The sequence below is a fragment of the Staurois parvus genome, unplaced genomic scaffold (assembly GCF_062004578.1).
Source record: "Staurois parvus isolate SC_StPar_1 unplaced genomic scaffold, SC_StPar_1.0 ptg003726l, whole genome shotgun sequence".
Taxonomy (NCBI): domain Eukaryota; kingdom Metazoa; phylum Chordata; class Amphibia; order Anura; family Ranidae; genus Staurois; species Staurois parvus.
The window spans coordinates 30008-57126 of NW_028321522.1; the positions used below are offsets into that span (position 1 = coordinate 30008).

The 27119-nt window shown below is 43.9% G+C and overlaps 1 protein-coding gene across 2 annotated transcripts in view; it reads right to left on the reverse strand.

Annotated features, from left to right (window-relative positions):
• Nucleotides 1-27119, reverse strand: part of LOC149427475 (uncharacterized) — a 54509-nt gene that overhangs the window by 6614 nt on the left and 20776 nt on the right. For both annotated transcript variants that reach the window (XM_089667990.1, XM_089667991.1), the window contains exons 3-5: nucleotides 16854-17453; nucleotides 14944-15525; nucleotides 9162-9758 (exon numbers count right to left, since the gene is read on the reverse strand). In XM_089667990.1, coding sequence (XP_089524116.1) covers nucleotides 9162-9758; nucleotides 14944-15525; nucleotides 16854-17453 — 1779 coding nt within the window. The remainder of the gene's footprint in view (nucleotides 1-9161; nucleotides 9759-14943; nucleotides 15526-16853; nucleotides 17454-27119) is intronic.

Below are 27119 nucleotides of genomic sequence, written 5' to 3' on the forward strand. Positions count from 1 at the left end.
ACCGAGCAATTGTCACTCAATGTTCGCCAGCGCTGAAATCTGAAAACCTGCCTGGGCAGGAAGGGGGTGAAAGTGTCTGGTATTGAAGTGGTTAAAGAGGCCAGAAAGCTACTCTTTCATGTACTTACTGGATGTTTGATCGCCTCTCATTGGAAAGTGACACACGGACTGACAACACCCGATCTATAGTCTCACTAATTTAAGAAGTTGGACTCATAAAAGCTCCCACAGCGAGAACGGACAACACCCTCACTATCCTGATCGGGTGTGGGACCCCTGGGGTGGCTTTGATGCCCCTTTGTAGAATAAATATGGGATTTGTTTTCCAAAAAGTGACCCTGGATGGCCATTCTGCTCTCTCTTTCACTCTTCTATACTACCCTTCCTCTTTTTACCCCTTCCCATCCTCCTATCTACATACCGGGATGCTACTTCCTCTCTTTCTTCCCTTACTGCCCCCACTCAGCTGATCGTATTTGTTGGTAAGTAGGTAGGGTGTCGGGAACTCATGAAAAAGAAAAACAAGCAATTAGGGGTTCCTAATTGAATTATCTTGAAATTAGCCAGTCTGCATATCAAACTGTGGTAGAGAAAATGGCAGTCATCCTTGGCATAATAATATTAATAAAGTTGGTATTAACCCCTTGGCGCCGGCGCCTCCCGACCCTTTAAGGGTTTCAGAAGTCGGGAGGTGGGCAGGGTTTTATGGTCATGTGACCTCCGTGATTCGCTGTGATGGCGGTCACATGATCGGGAAAGGTCCCGATCACAAGAGGAGATCGAGACCTTATGTGCTGGGAGCGTATGTGCTGGGAGCGTGCAGGGCGCGTGCTCTCAGCACATATGTTTTTCTTAATTGCGGCCGGTCAAATGTGCGGCCGCTCGGCATCAAGGCCCAGACACCGGGAGGCCGCTCATTGCGTGCTGCAGGCGCCAAGAGGTTAAACATCGCATCTCAGGGATGTTTTTACCACAACGTAAACAAGGCATTTTCTTAGGGCAGCATGTTTTAGGGGGGCAGTACTGCCCCCTGGAAGAAGGGACATATGCAGCATGGGGACCAGGTGGGACCTGAGAGAGGCTGCAGGCTGCTTGACGGTGTATGCAGGGCCCGACTGTTGTTCACTGGGCTGTCGAGAGCTGCAAAGGTGAGTTTCTTTCTCTCTGTTGCTGGGGAATGGGTATTAGTGGAAGGCTCTCAGGGGGGGGGGATAAAGGGGCAGGGGTGTTATTGGTCACTGTCAGGCTCTCTACAGGGGGAGGGAGGGGGTCTGGTGTTGGTCAGTGTCAGGCTCTCTACCCCTCTAGGTGTTGGTCGGTGTCAGGCTCTCTACCCCTCTACGCCGGGGAGGAGGAGTGTCCGATTTTTGTGTTGCCTAGGGAAGCACAAAACCTAAATACACCCCTGTCACAGCCAACAGTCAGGCTAAAAAAAAACAATTATAATAGGAATCCCTAATCATGTGAGATGTCAATCCCCACCTGCAGTACATATTCATCAGTGTGGCAGTAATGCTGTACGATAGAGACGTCATGGTGTGCCGCTCATATAGCGGTAATCCCCGGTGGCTGGAACTGATGTAAGTGTCTCAGGCTGGCGATCTCTCACCCCGAAAGTGACACACCGGATGTAGACAATGCCTGTACCCGGGGATGCCAGAGGAAGCTGCACTGGAATCAACCTCGGAAGCCTACCTCACAGATTCAAGATGGCGGGGACGTCACTATGATGGTGCGTTTTGTGCGCATGCACTTTTTCAAGTCATTTGATTGGGAGCTAATGGCTCTGTTATTTAAAGGCAGAGGGTGGGCCGTACAAAGACATTTAAATTTTGATCAGGAGCTCATCGTGTATCTTTTACTGACATGCAGTTGATGAAGGTACAACTTCTTAGGAGAAACAGTTGTGACCTCTTTAACTATACTGATACTAAGTTTTGAACCCACAAGAAATGGCCACCCGTCTGCATACCACATCCTACTAATGTCAGAGCCTGGGTCTGAACCTGGGCCTTCTGCGGTGAGAGGCAATGTTTCTTCTTGCTGAGCCACCTGGAATGCTGCACAGCTCCCTTGACAATTATTTAGATGATCCTGCCTTGACCTTGTTTATCATGAACCTTGAACCCCTTGCTCCTCCCATGAACTTCCTGATATAAGCTATGTCTCTGCACTTTCTGTTTGCCAGATTAACATGCTATCCAGCCATTATCGTGCTTCTTATGTTCTCTGTTATCCATATTTCGCTATCACTCGTTATTGACCCTTGGCTTGTTCTCGACTACGCTTCTGCCTGATCCCAACCTGCGACTGCTCCTTATCGATCTTGGCTTGTTCTCAACTACGCTTCTGCCTGATCCCAACCTGCGACTGCTCATTACCGACCCTGGCTTGTTCTTGACTAAGCTTCTGCCTGATCCCAACCTGCGACTGCTCCTTATCGATCTTGGCTTGTTCTTGACTACGCTTCTGCCTGATCCCAACCTGCGACTGCTCATTACCGACCTTGGCTTGTTCTTGACTAAGCTTCTGCCTGATCCCAACCTGTGACTGCTCCTTATCGATCTTGGCTTGTTCTTGACTACGCTTCTGCCTGATCCCAACCTGCGACTGCTCATTACCGACCTTGGCTTGTTCTTGGCTACGCTTCTGCCTGATCCCAACCTGCGACTGCTCATTACCGACCTTGGCTTGTTCTCGACTACGCTTCTGCATGATCCCAACCTGCGACTGCTCCTTATCGATCTTGGCTTGTTCTTGACTAAGCTTCTGCCTGATCCCAACCTGCGACTGCTCATTACCGACCTTGGCTAGTTCTCAACTACGCTTCTGCCTGATCCCAACCTGCGACTGCTCATTACCGACCTTGGCTTGTTCTTGACTACGCTTCTGCCTGATCCCAACCTGCGACTGCTCATTACCGACCTTGGCTTGTTCTCGACTACGCTTCTGCCTGATCCCAACCTGCGACTGCTCATTACCGACCTTGGCTTGTTCTCGACTACTCTTCTGCCTGATCCCAACCTGCGACTGCTCATTACCGACCTTGGCTTGTTCTCGACTACGCTTCTGCCTGATCCCAACCTGCGACTGCTCATTACCGACCTTGGCTTGTTCTTGACTAAGCTTCTGCCTGATCCCAACCTGCGACTGCTCATTACCGACCTTGGCTTGTTCTCGACTACGCTTCTGCCTGATCCCAACCTGCGACTGCTCATTACCGACCTTGGCTTGTTCTTGACTAAGCTTCTGCCTGATCCCAACCTGCGACTGCTCATTACCGACCTTGGCTTGTTCTCGACTACGCTTCTGCCTGATCCCAACCTGCGACTGCTCATTACCGACCTTGGCTTGTTCTTGACTAAGCTTCTGCCTGATCCCAACCTGCGACTGCTCCTTATCGATCTTGGCTTGTTCTTGACTAAGCTTCTGCCTGATCCCAACCTGCGACTGCTCCTTATCGATCTTGGCTTGTTCTTGACTACGCTCCTGCCTGATCCCAACCTGCGACTGCTCCTTATCGATCTTGGCTTGTTCTCAACTACGCTTCTGCCTGATCCCAACCTGCGACTGCTCATTACCGACCTTGGCTTGTTCTCAACTAAGCTTCTGCCTGATACCAACCTGCGACTGTTCATTACCGACCTTGGCTTGTTCTCGACTACGCTTCTGCCTGATCCCAACCTGCGACTGTTCATTACCAACCTTGGCTTGTTCTCGACTACGCTTCTGCCTGATCCCAACCTGCGACTGTTCATTACCAACCTTGGCTTGTTCTCGACTACGCTTCTGCCTGATCCCAACCTGCGACTGTTCATTACCGACCTTGGCTTGTTCTCGACTACGCTTCTGCCTGATACCAACCTGTGACTGTTCATTACCAACCTTGGATTGTTTACTGACCACGTTTCCATTTGATCCTTACCTGCTTATACGCTACTGGACCTCCGCTTGCTCACCTCCTGGTAGGGTGGCCCTGAGGACCGCGATCTGGTACTAACATGCAGCCAGATCCATCTCCACCATCAGGAGCTCTGGTGAACACCGGTTGGTATTTAGACTCCGCACCTCGGATGATCCCACTCCTCCGCCATGGTGACCTGCCTGTTTACCTATCCTGCTGGTTTCAGGTGAGCCTTTTTTTCCACTGCTATAGCAACTGGTCTTTGAGCCTGACCCCTGATTGTGACAACTAATGGACATTTAGCACCTAGAAAAAATTGTCATTGACTGCCTGCGGTGTGGCTGAAAGAAGGGCGCTGTTCGTAAGTGTTGCCATATGTATGTATAATGTTCTCTTTTTTGGGAATTTCACATTTCAGAGGTTTATTGGCATTTTCTTTTCCTTCTTTTCTTCCCTGTCCCCCTTTCATTTGAGTACTTATTGGTAAAACCATTTGGATCTGGCTGCCTGGGTCTTGTAGATGGTGGCATCAGTTTCCTTGCAATTTTGTAAACCTGTTACCGCCTTCGTGGGTCTTCTTGAATTGATGTGTGGATGCACCAGACTTTTTACTGTAACTATGTATATTTATATGTATTGCTTATTTTGTTTTTTGTTTTTTTAGCACAATATATGTATTTGCAGTAAAAAAAAATTTGAGTTAGGTCATCCTGAGTGAAGGTTCTGAGGAAGCACTTTCATGAAACGCGTTGGCCTCTCTGAATTACTGTGTTTTGGGAACATACAAAATTAGGTAGAATTTCATGTTCAATAGTTGTGGCCATATACTGGGGACAAATCCCTGGATATTTTTAGGTTGTGGACAGTTTACGGGGGTTGGACAAAAATATGGAAGCACTCCGTGATTTGCAGGTGTGAAAGTGACAACATGTTTTGCGTTGAAAGCTGTAGTGATGTAACATTGTTTTGCTTCCGCTGTGTGATGAGACACCTAGCTTAAAGGTAGGTAGCCTCACTTTCATCATTCACTGCGTGCGCTGCTAGTAATACGGAGTCATGTCAGAGCTTACTGAGCTTCAAAGAGGTCAAATTGTTGGTGCTGCTTAGCTGGCGCCTCTGTGACTGAAGTTGCCAACTTATTTGCCGTATCGCGAAGTTCGGCATCAAAGGTTATGACGGCGTATATAGCTTCAGGGAAAACATCACCTGATAAAGCATAAGTACAGTCAAGATGGTCAATTGACCGAAAGAGACAAGAGGACATTGAGCAGGATTGTGACCCGAAATAAGAAAACAACTGCTGCAAAAGGGTAAAAGGGAATAAAGGGGACTTAACTTTGAATATACATAAAACAGTATATAAGATCAGCCGTGATACCCGTTCACAGCCCGCACTACCTTTGGCCACCATCAGATGGAGACTCCATTCCAATCCAGCTGGCTGACCACACACTGGCAGATACAAATCTTACATACAATCTGGTGCACTGATTAGAGTTGAGGAGCAGCTTAGCAATCACACCCTTCTAGGGCCCCCCCAGCTATCCTACAGCTAGAACCCCGGTGTTATTCACCCTTCCACTGTCCACCCCCCCCCCCCCCCCACACCAGACACACCACAAAAGGTAGCCTGCCACCACCCAACAGTTTATCCGCAGAACGGTCTGCTAGGACACCCCCCACACACAGATCTCCGTCTGGCCGATCTGTTACCTTTTACAATCTGCCCACACACAGTGCAATTGCATACAGATTGGCAATGAGCTTGACCGAGCGTTTAAAGGCACTAAAATACAATACAATCTAATCTCTCCAACCTAATCTCCCCGAAGATATGCGCCAGTGCTTAAATACACAGAAGTCACTAATTCATTTTAAGATTTCCCGAAAGTGGGCGGTGCATCAAATATGTACAAAATATAAAAAGTTACAGAAATACAAAAAATACAAGAAGAAACACAAATGACTATTCACTATAAAATAAAAAGGGAATAAAACAGAATAAAATTTTTACCGAGATCTATCCTGCGACTGGAGCAAGTCAGAGCATCAGCAATCCGTCAGTCAAATCAAACCAGCTCCATACAAATCACAAATGTCCCCATGCCCGGGTACTCCTTTTTTGGGGATATGGACGTAGGCGGGACATTAGTCCTCGGCCAATTGACCCTGGGGGGGGTGTTCCTGTACCTGCCCACAGGATGTTCTGGGTGCTAAACTGTCCAAGTTCAATCGGACTAGGACCGGCTTGAAACACCAAGTCGGGGATTGGATTTCCAACACGAGCGCATCAGTCCGATCGCGACAGTAACCCAGCGCCACCTAACCATTCTCTGCATTTTCCTGGCATTCTACCTAAGACACAAAAATGGTATTTATATGCAGATGTAGCCTACAGAGTGTCCAAATAGAAGGGAGTATGTTCATCTCTCTTCAACTAATATTTTAGCTTTTATGAGAGATTAAACATACCCCTTGTGATGGATGGATATACCTTTAGCTCCCTGCTGTCATGAAGCCGGAATGTATGGAGCCACTTCCTTTAAACTGGTTTTACCAGAAGGTGACAACCTTATTAACACAAAGGTGTCACATCCCGGAAGCCGGGCTTTTCAGCCTAATTGATGCCTCTGTGTCTGAGTACCTCTGACTGAATATACATCCCTAATGACAATGGAATGTCCCTACAGTTACGATTACATATTGCTACTGATCGCATCTTATCTACTCAAATCTGTACATTTATGTCACATGCATGTTACACACCCATAAATGGTGGACTATCGATCAATGGAAGACTATAACATGGTCAGATGAATCGAGCATCATACTATTCCCAACCACCGGATGTGTTTACATGTGGCCAACACCGTGCCAAGCTTGCCACCAGGACTGTCTTGTGTTAACCGTAAAGCATGGTGGGGATGCAATCATGGTTTGGGCAACCACATATTCATATTTTGCAGGCCCCATATTAACCACTTGAGCTCCAGAGGATTTACCCCCCTTAATGACCACGCCTCTTTTTGCTACTCAGCGCTGCACTAATTCAACTGATAATTGTGCGGTCATGCAATGCTGCACCCAAACAAAATTTACGTCCTTTTTTTCACACAAATAGAGCTTTCTTTCGGTGGTATTTGATCACCTGTGCGCTTTTATTTTTTACGCTATAAACATAAAAAGGCCAAAAATTTTGAAGAAAAACAATATTTTTTACTTTCAGCTATAAAAAATATATAGTAAACTCAAAGTTGGTTATAAATTTAGGCCAAAATGTATTCTGCTCCATGTTTTTGGTAAAAAAAATCCCAATAAGTGTATATTGATTGCTTTGTGTGGAAGTTATAGCGTCTGCAAACTATGGGAGAGATACTGTAATTTATGCCATTTTTCTGCTATACAGCGCTGCGCTAGTTTAACGGACAATTGCGCGGTCATGCAATATGGTACATAAATGAAATTTACATCCTTTTTTTCCCCACAAATTGAGCTTTCTTTTGGTGGTACTTGATCGCCTGTGCGGTTTTTATTTTTTGCGCTATAAAAAAAAAGGCTGACAATTTTGAGGAAAAAAAAACAATATTTTGGACTTTTTGCTATAAAACATGTCCAGTTAAAAAAAAATGCAAAAATCAAATTTAGTCATAAATTTCTGCCAAAATGCATTCTGCGACATGTCTTTGCTGAAAAAAAAACCCAATACGTGTAAATTAATTGGTTTACGTGAAAGTTATAGCGTTTACAAATGGCGGGAAAGATAATGGGATTTTTAGTTTTTTTTTTTATACTAATAATGGCGGCGATCAGGGACTTATGGCGGCGACCAGCTACTTATGGCGGGACTGCGGCGGACATTCTGACATTGGGGGGTACAGACTTGGGGTCACTGACATCCCCAAAAACACTAATACAGTGATCAGTGCAAAAAAAAAAACACTGACACTGTATTAATGGCACCGGGGAGCAAGGGGGTTAAGTTTATTTTGCAGGGAAGGGTTATCTGAATGAGGGGGAGTGTTTTACTAGGGGGCGGGGGTGTGCTGCATGGGACAAGGCTGGTCGAGAAAGAGAAACTGTTCTTTCTCGATCAGCTCATCCTCGAGCTGACAGGGAAGTGACAGACAGCACAGCTACTGCAGCTGTGCTCTCTGTCACTGTTTGCCGCCGATCGCCGGGACATAGCCGCTAAGGACCGCTAAGGCGACTGACATCTGCGGCGGTGATCCGCAGGACAGATAGGGCGGCGGCGCGCCTCGTGCGCGCCCCCTATTTGTTTACAAAACACACGTCAAATGTGGTTTTGCCTGTGAGTGCCGCCCTGCCGCCGTATATGTATAGTGGCTGGGCGGCATGTAGTTAACCTTGAAAGGTAGAGTCACTGCCAGCGGCTATGTACAGCTTTTGGCTGACCATGTGCCCCCCATAATGCAGACATTGTTTCCCAAACACAGCGTGATTTACCAAGATGATGATGCTCCAATTCACACAGCTGGTGTTGTCAAATTGTGGCTTTTATGAGCAGGCAGATGAAGTCCTTACCTGGCAGTCGCTGGACCACAATATCATAGAGCCACTATAGTCAATTTTCTATAATTTTTCCAACCCTGAAAATGTCATTTTAATCATGTAATAAAAATGTTGCTTTTATAAAACCTTGTTGTAACCCCTGGTACCAGTAAAATCTATTACATTTTTTCTAGGTGTTAAATGACAATGCCGACTGTCGCATTTCTGCAAGAGGGAGGCGAGACTTGTGTTATGTGAAAACAGCAATGTCCTGTTTCTGTGGGTGTATCGCTCTATGCCACGCCTTGCTATAACTTCATTCACTACAAGGGAATCTAAGAATGTTATTCTGGTGAAACAGGACAGAAATTACAAAAGAAAGGATGAATTTACACTCACACCATAGAAGAACATTTAGATGACTTCTACACACCAGTGGGACATAATTTCTCACAACCAGACCCTTCTATGGAAGACATGAAGGTTTTGGTTCTTAAAGGAAAGTTAAATATACTCAGGAAAGGGAAAGCCATGAACTGCAAATGATAATTCTGTTTAACAACAGAGATAATGGACTCATTAAACCACAATCCTACATTTTTATGACCATCCTTAATATATAATTGTCATTGTAACCTCTCATTGCCGATGGGCATGACAAATTAAATAATTTTCAATGTAATTCTGTACTGAAAGCTGGAGAATCTTATTCATGAACAAGGTGTATATAGTAAGATGACAGACTTACGTTGAGGTTTGGGCTTGACGAGAACTTCCCCTTTCATTTCGCAACGTAAAGACTTCCAATTAATGATATTCCCATGAAGATCACCAGAGAGGACCTTCTGGATGTCTTCCTGAGTCAGGACATAATCCCACATGTGGACGTCACTTATTTCACCAACTAATGACTGCTTAGCATCAAACCCTCCGCCAAAAGAATCTTGGTCCTGTCCCAGAACAATACTGCTTTCAGCATCGATATAATTGCTATAATATTGTCTTTCGGAGGAGAGCTTTCCATTGAGCCAAAGATAGACCACTGAAGTGCCGGAGTCCCAAGTCACACAAATGTGCCTCCAGTAATTAGGCTTCCCTTTTGGTGTAAAAGCAAATGCTCCATTATTTTGGGATACCTTATATGTGTTTGGAGGCTCGAAGTAGATGTGCAAGGCATCGGGATATCTTGGAGTAGCCATAGAGAACAAAGAATAGGAGCGTGAGAGATCACTGTAGGTATGTAGACAGACGCTGGCTTTCCACAATGGCTTTATAATTGTAGGTCTCAGAATGACATGAGCTGTGTTGGTTTCTTTGGGGAAGAAGAAGATTTTACCCTCCAAGTCTAGGGAAGAAAACAGACAAAATCATTACTGATATTTATCAAAGCTTTGGGTCCAGAACAAAAAAGTCAGAATTTTTTTATGAATGCTAAAATCTAAAATAAAAAAAAAATAGATTCACTGATAAATCTCAGGAAGATAATTTTATTCCTTTTTTCTTTGTGTATAAATATGTAGTTTGCAGTTTCTGAACCGTGTGTTTATTTGTTGCCACTCCCCTGGTGATGTAGTGGGTGGAGTCAGTGGCCTTTTATTGCCAGATATGGGTAGGGCCTGGTAGTTCAGGTATGGGAACAGGTCACCCCTGACCAACATCATGTGGCCTGTGTACCTGAGTGGAGGAGAGAGCCCTCTGTAGGGCTGGAGTAGTTATGGACTCACAATGGACAAGGCGGAAGAACCTTGCTACCCGTGAACTTTGACTCTGGTCTGGTCTGACTTGAGATATGTAGCCTGGTTTTTGTCTGCCTCAGGGCCTTGGACTGAGGGTGTCAGGGTCCAGATCCGAACCTGGGAGCACTGCAATGTCTGGATGTTGCTCTTTTTACTGTGCCACCCAAGATTCTGAACAGCTCTTTGCCTGATCCCTTGGACAACATTGCCTTGTATCCTGTTGCTGATGAACTCCTACCATAAACTTCCTGATTAAGCCATGTCTCTGCACTTCCTGTTTGCCAGATATTTCTGCTCTCTCCAGTCGATTTCTTGCTTCTTTGCATACCTGCAGCTGTCCTTATCTTTGCTACCACTTGCTACCAACCTTTGACTTGTTTAATTGCTTTGTTTCTGTTTGATTCCCTATGTGCTATATCTGGTACTGGACCCCGGCTTGCTCACCTCCTGGTGGGGCAATCCTTAGTGCTGAAACCTGGCACCAGCATGCAGCAAAATCCACATCCACCATCAGGAACTCTGGTGAAGACAGGTTGGTGCTTAGACCCCGCACGTTGGGTGAGCCTGCCTCATCAGCCAGGGTGACCTGCTCATGTACTTATCCTACTGGTTGGTGTGACCTCTCTACTGGTCTCTGAGGCTGACTGCTGACTGTGACAGAGTGTGTGAGAGACTACCTTTGGGGGGCTCAGTAAGAGAACTGGGAGGATAGCTGGAAGTTATGGTACTGAGCACTCTGCACTGGTACTGTGCATCATGAGGAAGATATATTGTTGTGTTTGCCACCAGCAAAGCATCTGAAGTGGACATTCTTTATTCCAGGTAACAGGCTTCAGGCCAGGAATATGTGAGAAAGCCAGCCTCAGGCCAGTAGAATGAGTATCTACAAAAATACAGGTATGTGTATAATCTATCTTGGGAAGAAGCAGGGCCTGGACCAGCTTGGCAGGAATCGCTGTCCATTCCAGGCCTCTTAGAAGTTTACATTTTCCATCTTACCAGTTAGCCAATAAAGGAGATTTGGGATTCATTTTACCTCCATATGTTCTCCTGACATTAAAATAGAGGCCTCAGTCGTAAGGTATAGGGGTGCTAATATGACCAGGTATATAAAATGGTTGCCACGTTTATTAAAACACAACTCCAGGTGCAGTGTTTTTTTTACATTAAAACGTATTAACATTTGCTATGATTTGCTAAAGCTGTAAATTATTTTTACTTCCATGGTTGTTAGCCAGCCCTGCTGAGCTGGTGGCAGAATGTAGAACAGGAGTCAATCCTCTGACTCCTCACTGCCATGGAAGGGCATCTAGACATCAGTTCTGGTGTTGTCCCTCAACCTTCTTCTCCTCCTCTGCCATTCATCATCATTCATTATCATTCATGTGCAACAAGACCACTAAACAACCAACCAAGGTAATTGAATAATAAAACTGGTCTGTAGAAGAATAGAGGCAATGCATTTCGGAGGCCCAACACATCCCCCCTTCATCAGGACATAAGAATTCTGGCTGTGCTTAATGGACTTAGGTGAGCAAATATCAAATAAGAGGGCACTGTGATTTGCTGCTTGGGAAATATCCTGAAAGAACCTGCCCTCCGGAAACTTTCCAAGCAGCAAATCCCAGTGAAGTCTTATTTGATATTTGCTCATCTAAGTCCGTTTAAGCACAGCCAGAATTCTTAAGCCTTGATGAAGGGGGAGAGTGTCTGGCCCGAGAAACATGTTGGCTCTATTCTTCTACAAATCGGTTTTATCATTAGGTTGCCTTGGACGAGTGGACGTTTGTTCAGCACTCTCACTGGATTGTATATATGTGGATTCTCAACTGTGGGTCCTCGTGTTTTTTCCTGAGGGTGGTCACATTTTGTGGAGTGCTGCCGAACCAAAGCCAGTGTGCCCAAAGACAATTTTGGTGGCCCTTGGAAAATCCAAGTCACTGGGGGTCATCATCCTCTATAATCACTGGGAGGGGGGCTCAACCCCAGAACTAGAATGCATCAGATGTGCGGCTCCCGCTGTACCGTCTGGACTCTGGCTCATTCGGGCTTAGTAACAGCAATGTGAGTAAAAATAAGTTACAAATGTAACAAATCATAGTAAATATTGAATGTTTAAAAAGAAAAAAACACTGTGCCTGGGGGGTTGGGCTTTAATATTAGTAATAATGATATAGGTACATTTCTTTAGTAAATGCTTGCAAGGTAGAAATAAAGTGCTGACTGCTTTCATACCTGAGTATGGGCACCTATAGGTCAGGTTCACACCTCTGCGTGTCAGGAATGAGCGCAAACTTGCATGATTTCCCGACAGAGAAATGCACCGTCTTTCAGCAGATGGGTGACGGTACCATCGATTGTTCATGGTGCCCCCTCGCACCTCCAATTGCATGCATTTTTGGAAAAGAGTCACAGACTTCTTTTCCGCATTTCTTGTGCATAAGGCAGCCCATTGAAATGAATGGATTGCCCTACACGTGGTATGCTGGAACGTGCCCATGATTGGTTGCCCCTGCAGCTGTGAACCAAGCCATAGGAACATTTTTTTTCTCTGTGTTTTTTGCACCTTTTTTCAGGTGTATTCAGGCTTGAACGTTTTTGTTTTAACCAATAAAAAGCTAATTACTAGTGGGGGAGATTGTTTAGGCTTGAAAAACACTCATTTTTAGGTGCTCCATTTAAAGTCTACGGTGCCAAAATGTCTCCATTCTGCTTCACATGTACCTTTTTTGAGTGTCAGGCATGCAGCTGCAGTCCCCTGAGGGATCGTATATACAGTTGTGACCAAAATTATTCAACCCCCAATGCTGTAAAGGGGTTTAGGGACTATAGTGTACATTTGGAATTGTATTCAGAATCAAATCCTACAAGGACGTTGTAACTACCCAAATGCAACTAAAATGACATCAATTGTTTATGTAATACAGTAGTAAATGGTTCTTATGTGGTTTCTTCATTGCCACAATTATTCAACCCCTTAAAGACTACCACTCTGAAGAACAGAGGTTCATACAGGTGCTTTCCATCAGGTATTGAAAACACCTGTGGATGTCACCGAGCAGCAATCAAGCATAATAAGCACCAATTAGGCAGCTTTAAAATGACTGTGATACTCAGCTCCTTCTAGACATTTACTGGTGTGGTTACAAACATGGTGAAGGCAAGAGAATGGTCCAGGAAGACAAGAGAAGAGGTGATTTCTCTTCACAGGAAGGGCAATGGCTATAAGAAGATTGCAAAGATGTTAAACATACCAAGAGACACCTTAGGAAGCATCATTCGCAAATTCAAGGCAAAGGGCACTGTTGAAACGCTACCTGGTCGTGGCAGAAAGAAGATGCTGACTTCGACTGCTGTGCGCTACCTGAAGCGTAGAGTGGAGAGAAGTCCCCGTGTGACTGCTGAGGAACTGAGAAAAGATTTGTCAGATGTGGGTACAGAAGTTTCAGCCCAGACAATAAGACGCACACTGCGTAATGAAGGCCTCCGTGCCAGAACTCCCAGGCGTACCCCCTTGCTGTCTCCAAAGAATAAGAAGAGTCGACTGCAGTATGCCAAAAGCCATGTGGACAAACCACAAAAGTTGTGGGATAGTGTTCTGTGGACTGATGAAACAAAATTAGAACTGTTTGGGCCCATGGATCAACGCTATGTTTGGAGGAGGAAGAACAAGGCCTATGATGAAAAGAACACCTTGCCTACTGTGAAGCATGGTGGAGGGTCAATCATGCTTTGGGGCTGTTTTGCTTCTGCAGGTACAGGGAAGCTTCAGCGTGTGCAAGGTACCATGAATTCTCTTCAGTACCAGGAGATATTGGATGGAAACGTGATGCAGTCCGTCACACACCTGAGGCTTGGGAGATGTTGGACCTTTCAACAGGACAATGATCCCAAGCATACCTCCAAGTCCACTAGAGCATGGTTGCAGAGGAAAGGCTGGAACATTTTGGAGTGGCCATCGCAGTCACCAGACTTAAATCCGATTGAGAACCTCTGGTGGGACTTAAAGAAAGCAGTTGCAGTGCGCAAGCCTAAGAATGTGACTGAACTGGAGGCCTTTGCCCATGAAGAATGGGCGAAGATACCCGTAGATCGCTGCAAGACACTTGTGTCAAGCTATGCTTCACGTTTAAAAGCTGTTATAACTGTAAAAGGATGCTGTACTAAGTACTAAGATTGAATGTCACTTGGGGGTTGAATAAAACTGATAATGCTGTGAGCACAGAAAAGACATTTGTGGTTATTTCATTATAACTGTTATGTTATATTTGTCTGACCTACAAGTGCCTCTTTAATGTAAATGTAAGCAAGATGACTGAATGATCAAAAGCAATGTCAAACTGGCCAAAACACTCAATTTCAGTGGGGGTTGAATAATTTTGGTCACAACTGTATACACCGCCATCATTAAACTTCGGCTGTTGAGCATTTTGGAGCATTGAGTTTCAAGCTGTGATTCTGGCAAACCCAAGGCAGCAGGGATCCTGAACCTCATCCTTATTTATGGTTCAGTATAATGTGTTGACTTTAAAAGAAAAATTGTATAAGGATTATGAAATTGAAAAAAAAAAGATTTTTATAATTAGGAATCTCGTTCACAATTTTCCATAGTTCTGGTTACTCCATGAGAACGCTGGTTCTTTGTTGGGTGATATTCTGCTTATAATGGTCATCTCCACCTCTCATTATTCGTGGGCGTGACAAATATATAATTGTTATCACTGTAATTATATACTGACAGTTGGAGAATCTTATTGATTATAAAAGCTGTATACAGACGGATGACAGACTTACTCTGGTGTTTAAGCTGGACAAGAACATCCCCTTTGATTTCATACTGTAGAGATAGCCAGTTAATGACATTTCCATGGAGATCACCAGAGATGACTTTCTTGATGTCTTCTGGAGTCAGGGCATAATCCCACATGTGGACGTCACCTATTTCACCAACCAATGACTGAGAAGCATCAAATGAGTCTTGTTCCTGCCCCAGAACAATGCTGGTTTCAGCTGCGATAGAAGAGCCTTTACTGGAGACTCCTTCTGGGTAGAGCTTCTCATCGACCCAAAGTTGGACCTCTCCAGTGTCGGAGTCCCAGGTCACACAGATGTGTCTCAAAGACTCCGACTCTGTCTTAAAGCTAGTGACTTCCAGGTTGATATATACAGAACAAGTGTCTGGAGGCTGAATGCTGATCAGAAAGGCCTTTTCCTTCCCGGGAGTAGCAAGAGAGAAGACCGTATAGGAGCGTGAAAGATCCGAATAGGAGCGTAGACAGACGCTGACTTTCTGCAATGGCTTTGTGATTGTAGGTCTTAGAATGACATGAGATGTGTTGGCTTCATGGGGGAAGACGAAGACTTTGCCCTCCATGTCTGGGGAAGAAAAACAGAAAAAAGATCATTAGTGTCACATGTCAAATCTTTAGATCACTATTTATAGATAGAAGAGTCTAAAATAAAAAACAATTGGATACTCTCATATATTTCAGAGAGATCAGTATATTTCATTTTATTTTGTTTCTAAATATTTGGTTTAGATTCAGAGTGTGCATCGGCACATTCATCGACCAAGAGAGCCTGTGAAGGGTATGACTTCTCTCCAAATGTTCTGTTCACATTTTAATTAAAATGGAGACCTCAGTTGTCGAGGTATCAGAGTCCTAACACAATCAGATATACAAACTGTCTGCCATATTCTTAATATAATAATAAAGCTGAACTCCAGGAATTCAGCTCCTTTGTAAAAAGTCAATCCACACTATGAGTTTGGTCCAAGAAGATGCATTTGGTCTCCTAGACTTATCTCTATTATTTACATCTGCAGCTTTATAGTACAGCTATTGCTGTAGATCCAGGAGCCCAACACTGATCCTTCAGCTCTCAGCATCTTCATGCAGTTGTTATGACTACCCTTCCCCTCCTCCTGCCCAGTCACTGAAGCCTTTGTAATATGCAAACTCATTTACAAAATACAAAGGCTTCTCTGAATAGGTCACAGAAGGGAGGGATGGGCATAGCTGATCTATGTGCTTCTCTCCTCTCTCACAGTACTACGTTGCTCAGTGTATTCTCTGGCAGAACCATGAAGCTGTCAGATATAAATAATAGAGATAAGTTCAGGAAGTGACACGCACCTAATTGGACTTAACTCATAGTGGGCCTTCACTTGTTACAAAGTTACTAAATTCCTGTAATTCAGGAGTAATAATGATAGTTCATTTCATTAGTATGCTAATGCTTGCAGGTTCTCCTATAACATCAAAGAACAATTGTACCTTTGATAGTAACTCCTTTTAGATTTCAGCCGTTGTTCTTCTACCTCTGATGGAGTTTTAGAACAAGGGGCAGACACAGAAAGAATGGAGTTGGTGAATATATATATATATCTTGTGGTGTATAATTTATGAACAGCATATTAAGAAAAGTTGAGAAGAATATTTTAGCAAAATTATAAAATCACACAAAAGATTTTTTATTTTAGCCATCAGAAAAAATTCTCATCCTTTAGGAATCTTGTTTATAACTTTCGGATGTTCTAGTTACTCCACGAGAACATGGATTCCTTGTCATGCGATTTTTCACTGATATTTGTCATTGCCATCTCGTTCTTAATGTTCATGACAAATAAATCACCATATTCTGTACAGAACGTTGAAGGATCTTAATAATTGAAGTGTATACAGTTAAGATGACAGACTTACGCAAATTTGTAGGCTGGAGAAGAACATTTCCTTTCATTTCATAGACTAGAGACTTCCAATTAATGACATTTCCTTGGAGATCACCAGATATGACCATCTCAATGTCTTCTGGAGCCAGGACATAATCCCACATGTGGACGTCACTTATTTCACCAACCAATGACCGAGAAGCATCAAACCCTCCTCCATAAGAAACTTGTGCTTGCCCGAGAATAATGCTGCTTTTAGCTGCAATAGAAGACTCTCCCCAAATATATCCTTTGTTGGTGTTGTTCCCATTGACCCAAAATTGGACCACCCCAGTTTTCAAATCCCGGGCCACACAGATATGATTCCAGTCCGAAGGCTCTGAGTCTCTCTTGAAAACACTGCTTGCATGGCCTATGCGTACCATATAGGTGGTGGGAGCCTGGAACGTGATTAGAAAAGCATCTCTGTATGTTGGAGTAGCTAAAGAGAAGAGAGAATACTGGCGTGAAAGTTCACTGAAGGTACGTAGACAGACGCTGACTTCCTGCAATGGCCTTGTAATTGTAGGTCTTAGGATGACCTGAGCTGTGTCGGTTTCTTTGGGGAAGACGAACATTTTACCCTCCAAGTCTAGGGAAGAAAACACACAAAACTCATTACTGATACTTATCAAAGTTTTGATAAAAACAATACACTCAGAATTTATTTATAGATGATAGAATCCAAAATACATTAATTAGGAATACAGATATACTATCTTAGGATGATGATTATATTTTCTATTTTGTGTTCAGATACTTTCAGTACGAAAGCATGAAAGAAAATGACTATGTTTTGGCAGCATACAGTTGCAAGAAAAAGTATGTGAACCCCTTGGGATTACGTGGAGTTTTGCATGAATTGAGCATAAAATGTGCTCTGAACGTCATCTAAGTCACAACAATAGAAGAACACAGTCTGCTGAACATAATACTACACAAACATTAGATGTTGCCATGGTTTAATTGCACATAACATGTAAACATTCACAGTGCAGGGAGGAAAAAGTATGTGAGGCCCTAGCTTAATGACTTCTCCCAGAGCTAATTGGAGCCAGGAGTGAGCCAACCTTGACTCCAATCAGTGTGATGATATTGGATGTGTTGCTGACACCTGTTTTAGGTTTACTGGTTTCAAGAAGCACTGTCTGATGTGAACCATGCCTCGCAGAAAAGAGCTCTCAGAAGACCTACGATCAAGAATTGTTGACTTGCATGAAGCTGAAAAGGGTTACAAAAGTATCTCCAAAAGCCTTGATGTTCATGTGTCCACGGTAAGACAGACTGTCTACAAATGGAGAAAGTTTAGCACTGTTGCTACTCTCCCTAGGCGTGGTCGTCCTGTAAAAATGACTGCAAGAGCACAGCGCAGAATGCTGCATGAGGTAAAGAAGAATCCCAGAGTGTCAGCTAAAGACCTACAGAAATCTCTGGCACATGCTAACATTTTTGTTGACACATCTACAGTAAGGAAAACATGAAACAAGAATGGAGTACATGGGAGGACACCACGGAGGAAGCCATTGCTGTCCAAAAAGAAGATTGCAGCACGTTTGAAGTTTGCAAAAGAGCACCTGGATGTTCCACAGCACTACTGGCAAAATATACTGTGGACAGATGAAACCAAGATTGAGTTGTTTGGGAAGAACACACAACACTATGTGTGGAGAAAAAAAGGCACAGCACACCAACATCAAAACCTCATCCCCACTGTGAAACATGGCGGAGGGAGCATCATGGTTTGGGGCTGCTTTGCTGCCTCAGGGCTGGACGGATTGTTGTCATTGATGGGAAAATGAATTCCAGAGTTTATCAAGACATTTTGCAGGAAAACGTACGACCATCTGTCCGCCAACTGAAGCTCCGCAGAGGATGGGTGATGCAACAGGACAATGACCCAAAGCATACAAGTAATTCAACAAAATAATGGCTGCAACAGCACAGAATACGCCTTCTGGAGTGGCCCAGTCAGAGTCCTGACCTCAACCCGATTGAAATGCTGTGGCATGACCTTAAGAGAGCGATTCACACCAGACATCCCAAGAAAATTGCTACACTGAAACAGTTTTGTGAAGAGGAGTGGTCCAAAATGACTCCAGATCGTTGTGCAGGTCTGATCTGCAACTACAGGAAACGTTTGGTTGAGGTTATTGCTGCCAAAGGAGGGTCAACCAGTTATTAAGTCCAAAGGTTCACATACTTTTTCCTCCCTGCACTGTGAATGTTTACATGTTATGTGCAATTAAACCATGGCAACATCTAATGTTTGTGTAGTATTATGTTCAGCAGACTGTGTTCTTCTATTGTTGTGACTTAGATGACGTTCAGAGCACATTTTATGCCCAATTCATGCAAAACTCCACGGAATCCCAAGGGGTTCACATACTTTTTCTTGCAACTGTACCTGTTCCATCTTCTCAGTTAATAATACTAAAAAATAATTATTATTATTAATAAAAAAAAATAACAATACAAATATTAAAGGGTATTAATATTATCTCCAAAGGATCTGCTAAAATGTAAAATTAATGACCATATTGGTAAAGAATTGCATTGATTAGGGAAGATCATCAGTGTGAGCAGATATCCAGTATAGCATCCATTAGTTCAATATCAACAAGCAAAGTGTAAGATCACTTGTAAAGGGTTAACAAAAAAAGGTCATAACCCCGAGGCCCAAGGCTCTGAAGGCCTGTTGGAGATACACTCAAGCATTCATGGGTAAATCCCCCTCTACGGTCCATTTCTAGGATTGTCGGCAGAGCTGATGGTATGCAGCATTAGTCTCCTTTCAGACAGGGTAGATCCATCAGTGTGATCCACCTGCCCAGTGGGGGATCTCTCTACTGATCCTCGATGAGCAGGCAGATAAAAAAATCTCTGATTTCAATGGGACGATCAGATGGAAACAGACCATCTGCCCGTTTCCACCCCATTGTCATCTGATCCGAACCGCTTCATGAATGGGGAATGGATCCCCATCTGTCTGTTTTTGGCGTACAGGATCGGATTAGACTATTTTCCACTGACACCCGCCGGTCCATAGGAGTCTATGGATGGACCGGTCGGGTTCACCTGAAAAATGAACCGATCGGTCCACTCGAATGAAAGGGGCCTAAAGGATAAGGGAAGATGGAAGTAATGCTGTTGCTTCAGAACAAAGTGGGTAACAGAAAGCAGAAGAAAAAAAAAACAGGAGAAAAAGGGAGAAGAATAAAGGAGAAGAGAATGACAAGGAAGAGGTCCAGCATGAAGACCAGGCACACTAAAGGGAGACCAACAGTAATATTCCTCTACGGGATATCAGGGACCTGTCAAAGGCTGAAGGATGATAGAACTCTATCCACTGGGACAACTTTTTTTCAAACTTTTGAGTCCTGTCATTCAGTACCACAGACATTTTTTCTTGGGCCATGTACCACGTCATTTTCTGTTCACCTGGGCGATTGTTGGTGTGGAAGATCACCACAATTTTGCCAATGTCTGTCTGGCTGCCTTAAACCAAAACAGGCAAAACTGTCAAATAGTACACTCCAGTCCTTTTTGGTTCAGCAAAGCCTCCTTTGGGGACTTGAGTAAACCATTACCTAGCAAGCTACACACTACTAGGTAGACTCGCTTCAAAAAATATTTAATATTATGACCCACCAGATATGCACGAGGGTCCCGGACATTTGGCAGTCAAGGAAACATTTGGGAGCGAATTTAGCCAATCTTTGGGGGACCGCATTAATAATTTATAGTTTGATTCTAAGGCTGGGGTGTTAATAGGACAATGTACCAAAAAGCAGGTAGAACCAAAGAAGTACTAGCCCAAAAAAAAAAGAGCCTCACAGAAGGACCAACTGTGGCATAGATAACAGAGTAAGCTTTATTACATTCACAAACCATACAAGTCCACCATGATAGGCATGTGACCTAAAAATCTTCCAAGGACGATGTGAAAATTAAGTACTGACAACATTGTCACCTTAAAACACCTAGACCCCGGGCAACCACCTCATACAGCCACAATGACACACATACACTAGATGGTCAAGATCAGCACAGACCGCACATAGCAATGCAGTCAATCCAACATAGCTTGACCAATCCAAATATAGGTAACCTAGATACTGTAGGTCATATCTTAACCACTTACCTGCAGGGCACTTCTACCCCCTTCCTCCCCCCAGGCCAATTTCCAGCTTTCAGCGCTGTCACACTTTGAATGACAATTGCGCGGTCATGCAGCACTGTATCCATATTAAATTTTTATCATTTTTTTGTGACAGATCTTTCTTTTGGTGGTATTTAATCACCTCAGGGTTTTTATTTTTTCTTAAACCAAAAACCACTGAAAATTTTGAAAAAAAATTTTTTTTCTTAGTTTTTGTTATAAAATTTTGTAAATAAGTGATTTTTCTCCTTCACTGATGTGCGCTAATGAGGCTGCACTGATGGGCACTGATGAGGAGGCACTGGTAGGTGGCACTGATGGGCATTGACAGGAATCACTGATGGGCACTGAAAGGCAGCACTCATATAAGGCACTGATTGGCACTGTTAGCTGGCACTGACTGGCATTGTTAGACGGCACTGATAGGCGGCACTGACTGGCATAGATAGGTGGCACTGACTGGCATAGATAGGCGGCACTGATAGGCGGCACTGATTGGTAGCACTGATAGGCGGCACTGACTGGCACTGATAGGTGGCACTGATTGGCAGCACTGATAGGTGGCACTGATGGGTGACACTGAATGGTAGCTCAGATGTACACTGATATGTGGCATTGATGTGCACTGGTAGGCACTGAAATGTGGCACTGATGGGCACTAGCAGGTGGCATTGATTGACACTGACAGGTGGCACTGCTGGGGCTACACAGATCATCAGGGCACACTGATCATCAGTGCCCTGATGATCAGTGTACATGTCCATGTCCCCTCCAAGGAATGCCGATTACCGGCTCTCCTCTCCTCTGTCAGTGTGACAGCTCGTGAAGAGAGAAATGCCGATAACCGGCATTTCCCTATTTACATGTGATCAGCTGTGATTGGACACAGCTGCTCACATGACAGAGCCGGCATCTTCAAATTTTTCCCTGGATCGGGGATCCGCTGTGTCCGAGGGACACAGCGCACCGCCGATCACCGCGCTGCGCACTCCCAGAGCCGCGCATGCATGGTGAGAATGGGAGGACGTCATATGACTCCTCCCAGAATAAGAGAACCACCTTGCGCCCGTCATTGTACTATATGGCGGGTGGCAAGTGGTTAAATTTCAGCAGAACTCAGCATGATATCTGATTTAAATCCCATTTACATTCTTTGGTAAACTTCATCAAATATAGTGCCAATCAGCTATTGTACATCACCAAACAGAAAATGCTGATCTCCAAGTCGACCATTCAGCATTTAGACTGGTTCCTCTGAAGTACAGGCTGAAGCAGATGCAAGATGTTAAGGCAGCAGGCAAGCAGTTTTGCATAGAAGGAGTGAAGCTTAGTGGAGATAGCGGAACTGCAGAGTAGCCACAGACTTGACATCAGTTCCAGCAAATGTCACTTCTGCAGCATGAAGAGATAATCTCCATTCTCACTCAGCATGTCACATTCTCAATGTCTGGAGACTCTCCCCCATCCATTGTGAGGCCCTGTAAATGTTTCTTCAGCCGGACCTCCGCTACAATATTTATAGCGTCTGTTGCAGAATAAGTTCTGTGCTGAGCCTCAAATTTTGCAGCTTTTTCCAGTGACCTGGCTCTGTAAAGTTGCCACACAATATTTCTGCAGCTGGACCGTGGTTGCCAAATATCTAATGTTTACTTCAAGATAAATTTTGCTTTGTGTCTTAAAAGTCTCAGCCTATTCCAGTGCTCTGGCCTTGTAAAGGTGACACACAATGTTTTCATGACTAGACCTCAGCTGATAAATGTTTAATACTTGCAGCAGGTAAAATCCTTTGTTATGAATCAAGGTGTGCAGCCTATTGTGGTGCTCTGGCACTCAAAAATATTTGTGGTTATTGAATCTCAGATGAGACGCCATAATGCCCTTTTCAATATAAAACCTGCCCCGTCTCTCCTTCTTAAATTGCAGCTTAACCAAGCTAATTACATGCAGTCCAGCCACTGAACAATATTTGTGGCTACTGTCTCTCACATAATACACTTTAATGTTTATTTCATGGTAAGACCTGCCTCATCTCCCCCTCCTATGTATAAGTTGCTTACATACTGTCCAGCCAGTGTGAAATACTTGTGACTATTGTCACATCCTGTAATACACTTTAATGTATTAAACCTGCCTTATCTCTTAATTTACAACCTAACCAAGCTGCTTACGTACTGTCCAACCACTGTAAAATATTTTTGTCTATTGTGTCATGTTTTATATAAAACCTTGCTTGTTTATCCCTCTTACATTGCAACCTTACCATGCTGCTTACATACTGTCTAGCCAATGAAAAATATTTGTGATTATTGTCTCTAAAAAATTACATTACATTTCAAGATAAAATTTGCCTTGTCTGTCCCTTTATATTGTCATCTAGCCAAGCAGCTTACATACTATCCAGCCACTGAACAATATTTGTAGCTATTGTTTCTCAAAAATTACACTTTTAGGTTTATTTTATGGTAAAACCTGCCTTGTCTCTGTGTCTTTCATTGCAACCTTACCAACCTTACATACTGTCCACCCACTGAAAAATATTTGTGGCTATTGTACCTCAAATACACTACTTTCCTTTTCAAAATAAAATCTGTTGTGTTTCTCCATCTTACATTTCCAACTTTACCAAGCTGCTTACATGATACCTAACTACTGAACAATATTTATCATTTTTGTCTGTTTCTGAATAAAACCTGCTTCACCTTTGTCACATATAGCTGGATAATTGTGGATCTACACACAAACTGCAGGTAGGGGGAGGTAAACAGGTGACCCGAGATCCCCTGGGATGCAGTCTAAGGACCATCCAGTTTTCATAAGAGCCCTTGATGTAGATGTGTTTTGCTGTGTGCTGTTACTAGGTCATGACCCCCAGTTTCTCCCCGCTCAAAGTACAGAGACAATGCCATGCATGTGGATACAAAGAAGGAGATGAGGTAATGACGGAGTCAGTGCAACAGAGATTAAAAAAGGTCCAGGAAATAGGCTTAAAGACAGCACAGGCAGCGGACAAGAATCCAGAGAGAGAGAGCTGAGGTTGGTATATGGGAAGTCAGTCCAACAAAGAAACAAGAAGGAGCTAGGTACACAGGGATGACTGAGGATGCAAGGAATAAGGCACCCAGGAGACAATAGGATTGCAACAAAAAGTAGGGTCACAGGAGGTCAGGAACTAGGAACTGGAACAAAAAACTCAAACTGGAACAAGAAATATGAACTTGATCAAGTAACATGAGCTGGATGAAGGAATACAAATTAAAACAAGGAGCTTTTGAAACAGGGGCCTAGGGCTAAGTATCACCTATTGCTCAGGCAATGGGCATGACTTAAATAATGAGGAAGATGGGGAGGCTAGGCAGGAAGTGGTCATGGACCACAGTGTGTTGGGTGGGTGACAACCATAGCTACCAGCTTTGTGTAGCAAGGAAGTGAGAACAGAGCGCATGCTTGTAAAACCAAATGTACTAGTGGAGCCACAGCATCAAGGGGGTAAGGAAAAACCACAAGCTTGTGGAACCTCAAGCACCAGAGGAATGAAAGGTGACCGATCAGCTTCACAGCTGATCTGTGACAGTCTCTCTCTCTTTTATATTGCGGCTTTATAAAGCTACTTACATACTGTCCTGCCACTGAACAATATTTGTGGATGTTGTCTCTCAGATAATAAACTCTCATTTTTATTGCAGAATTAAACCTGTTTTCCCAGTGTCCTGACACTAGCCTAGTTCTACCGAACACCTACTGTATCTGAAGTCTATATTTGGATCAGTTTGGAATTATTTCTGGAATCCTGGATGGGAGCGGGTTCAGGCAATGTTGGCACAAAAGCTATAAACTGAAATCTTAAACTATAAAACTGTTCCACTAACTAATTTGTGGATCTAAGAGCTTTAGCTTTATTTAAAAATAAACGTTCCTATATCTTATAGATCTTTTGTTGTGTAACAGACCATGTGCTGGGCTGCATGGTCACCACATGTTCTCTTTAAGCCATTCAAGTCTAGACATGGGAGTGGTTTTCCTGATCACACTGAGATCCTCTGGACCTGGAGCTATGTGGGGTTACCAGAGATTCCAGAAGTCTCTATTGTTTGCCCATTCACCTGAGCTTACCCCTTTGGAGTCACCCGGCCTGGTTTATCCAGTATTCTCCAGCTGTGCTTCCACATATCCTCTACAGGCCTTACAGCAATGAGTTATAACAGCAGCCCGCACTGACACACGCCATTACCACAAGATGTTTCCCACACAGTTTAAACATCCAGAAGCAAAGGACCTTCATATTTGGATGCTTCAGTCATCCTGTTCCCAGGTGATGGGACAATTCTTCACTTAGGAGAGAGAGAGAATATGAGTTGAGGAGTAGCCACTAGTCAGGGGTTGCCCAGAGCCCTACAACCCTTTGTCGGGGGATGAGAGTAGAACTTGCTTCCCCTCTAAGATCTGTAATGGATCCTTTCAGCCTACAGTCTTGTTGTAGTTTGGTCTTCAGCCACTTCCCATAACTAAAAGGAAGAGCTGGACTTCTGCCCAACAATTGATATACAGTCCGCTACCTAAGATCCCCCACTGCTGGTCAATTCTTTAAATCGCTGATAACTTACATCTGGGGATTTCTAGTGGCCCTTATTAAGCCAAGTGATCTTATGGTGTCACCTTGTGTCATGAAATGGGAACTACACTGGGCCCATCAGTGCCCGTACCCTACAGTCTATCTATCTATTTATTCGTATCCAACCCTTGGCGATTGCATGGACCGTCACTTAGTAACAGGAGAGTACAACCTTGCATGGACCCTGTAATTTTACAGGGTAGGTTGCCAGGTCTTTCCCCAACCCCCACCATGCAGGAGATCCCACATGGCCAGGGATGAAACTAGGACAATTTAGACAGGAGCCAATTAACCTACCAGCATGTCTTTGGAGTGTGGAAGGAAAAAGGAGGAAACCCACGCAAGCACAGGGAGAACATGCAAACTCCATGCAGGAGGCGCCATGGTCAGGAATCGAAACCCATGACCCATTTACTGCAAGGCAGATGTGCTAATCACTAAGCCACTGTGCCGCCTGTACCATTTATAGGCATTTATTGATATATATATATATAATATTTATTATTTTTGCTTTGTTAAATGCCCCCTACTGCAGTGCACAGCTCCCCATGCCAATTTTTAAAACAGTTTGCCTATTAGCCTTGAAAATGGACAAAATTTAGAATGGAGATCCCCCCCTCCCTCGATTCCTTGGGGTTTGGGTTTTATGGAGTTCAGGCAGGATTCAAGGACCTCCCCCCATAGATCAGACCCAGGCAGCTTTGCTTTTCCTCAAAGCACAGCAATCAGAACAGAATCATTTTACCTCTATATTCTGATATGAAAACATAGAAGACCAACACATACTATGAAATGGGTCAATCATGGAATGACACCTACAGACTTTCTGGAGAAATGTCTGAAAGATGACTGCATAGTAGACTGGACAACTCAATCTTATAAGAATCTGCAACTTAGTAACAGGAGAGCACAACCTTCCTCGTCCCATAAAAGTAGAGCAGTCGGCACCTCCAGAATCAGTCGGTCTCTTGATCAAATATTGTAAAACTTGCCAGATAAAGCACATTGCAGTAAGGTGATCGTCCTACAGCCCAACTTTGCTCTTTTGCAAAATAAAACAATATTTAGTTGCCCAGCGTATTAAAAAAAGCTCTGGATATAATACTGACCTCCTCTCAGTGCTGCCCCCTTCAGATTCATTGTTACCTGATCCCGCACCCATCATTACGCAAGCTTCCCGAGAGTAAAGACCTCCCACTGCCACCAAAGGGGACAGCAAGGGCCTGTGATGTCACCAGATCAGCCGGAAGACTTAAAATGATAATTACATAATTTTTATATCATTTAAATTTTGTTTTAATATGGAAGGGGGGCTTCAGGGGGTTGGGCTCTGAAGTGGTACATATCTATCTATAGCACTAGCCTCAATCCAAAGCACCTAGTGTGATTTCTGTCTGCGCTCTCCTCCCTCTGATATCTACTGCATGAGTCACTCCAGCACACAGCAGGTGACAGACTTTGTAGGGGGTGTGTGTGTGTCAATTCCCTCC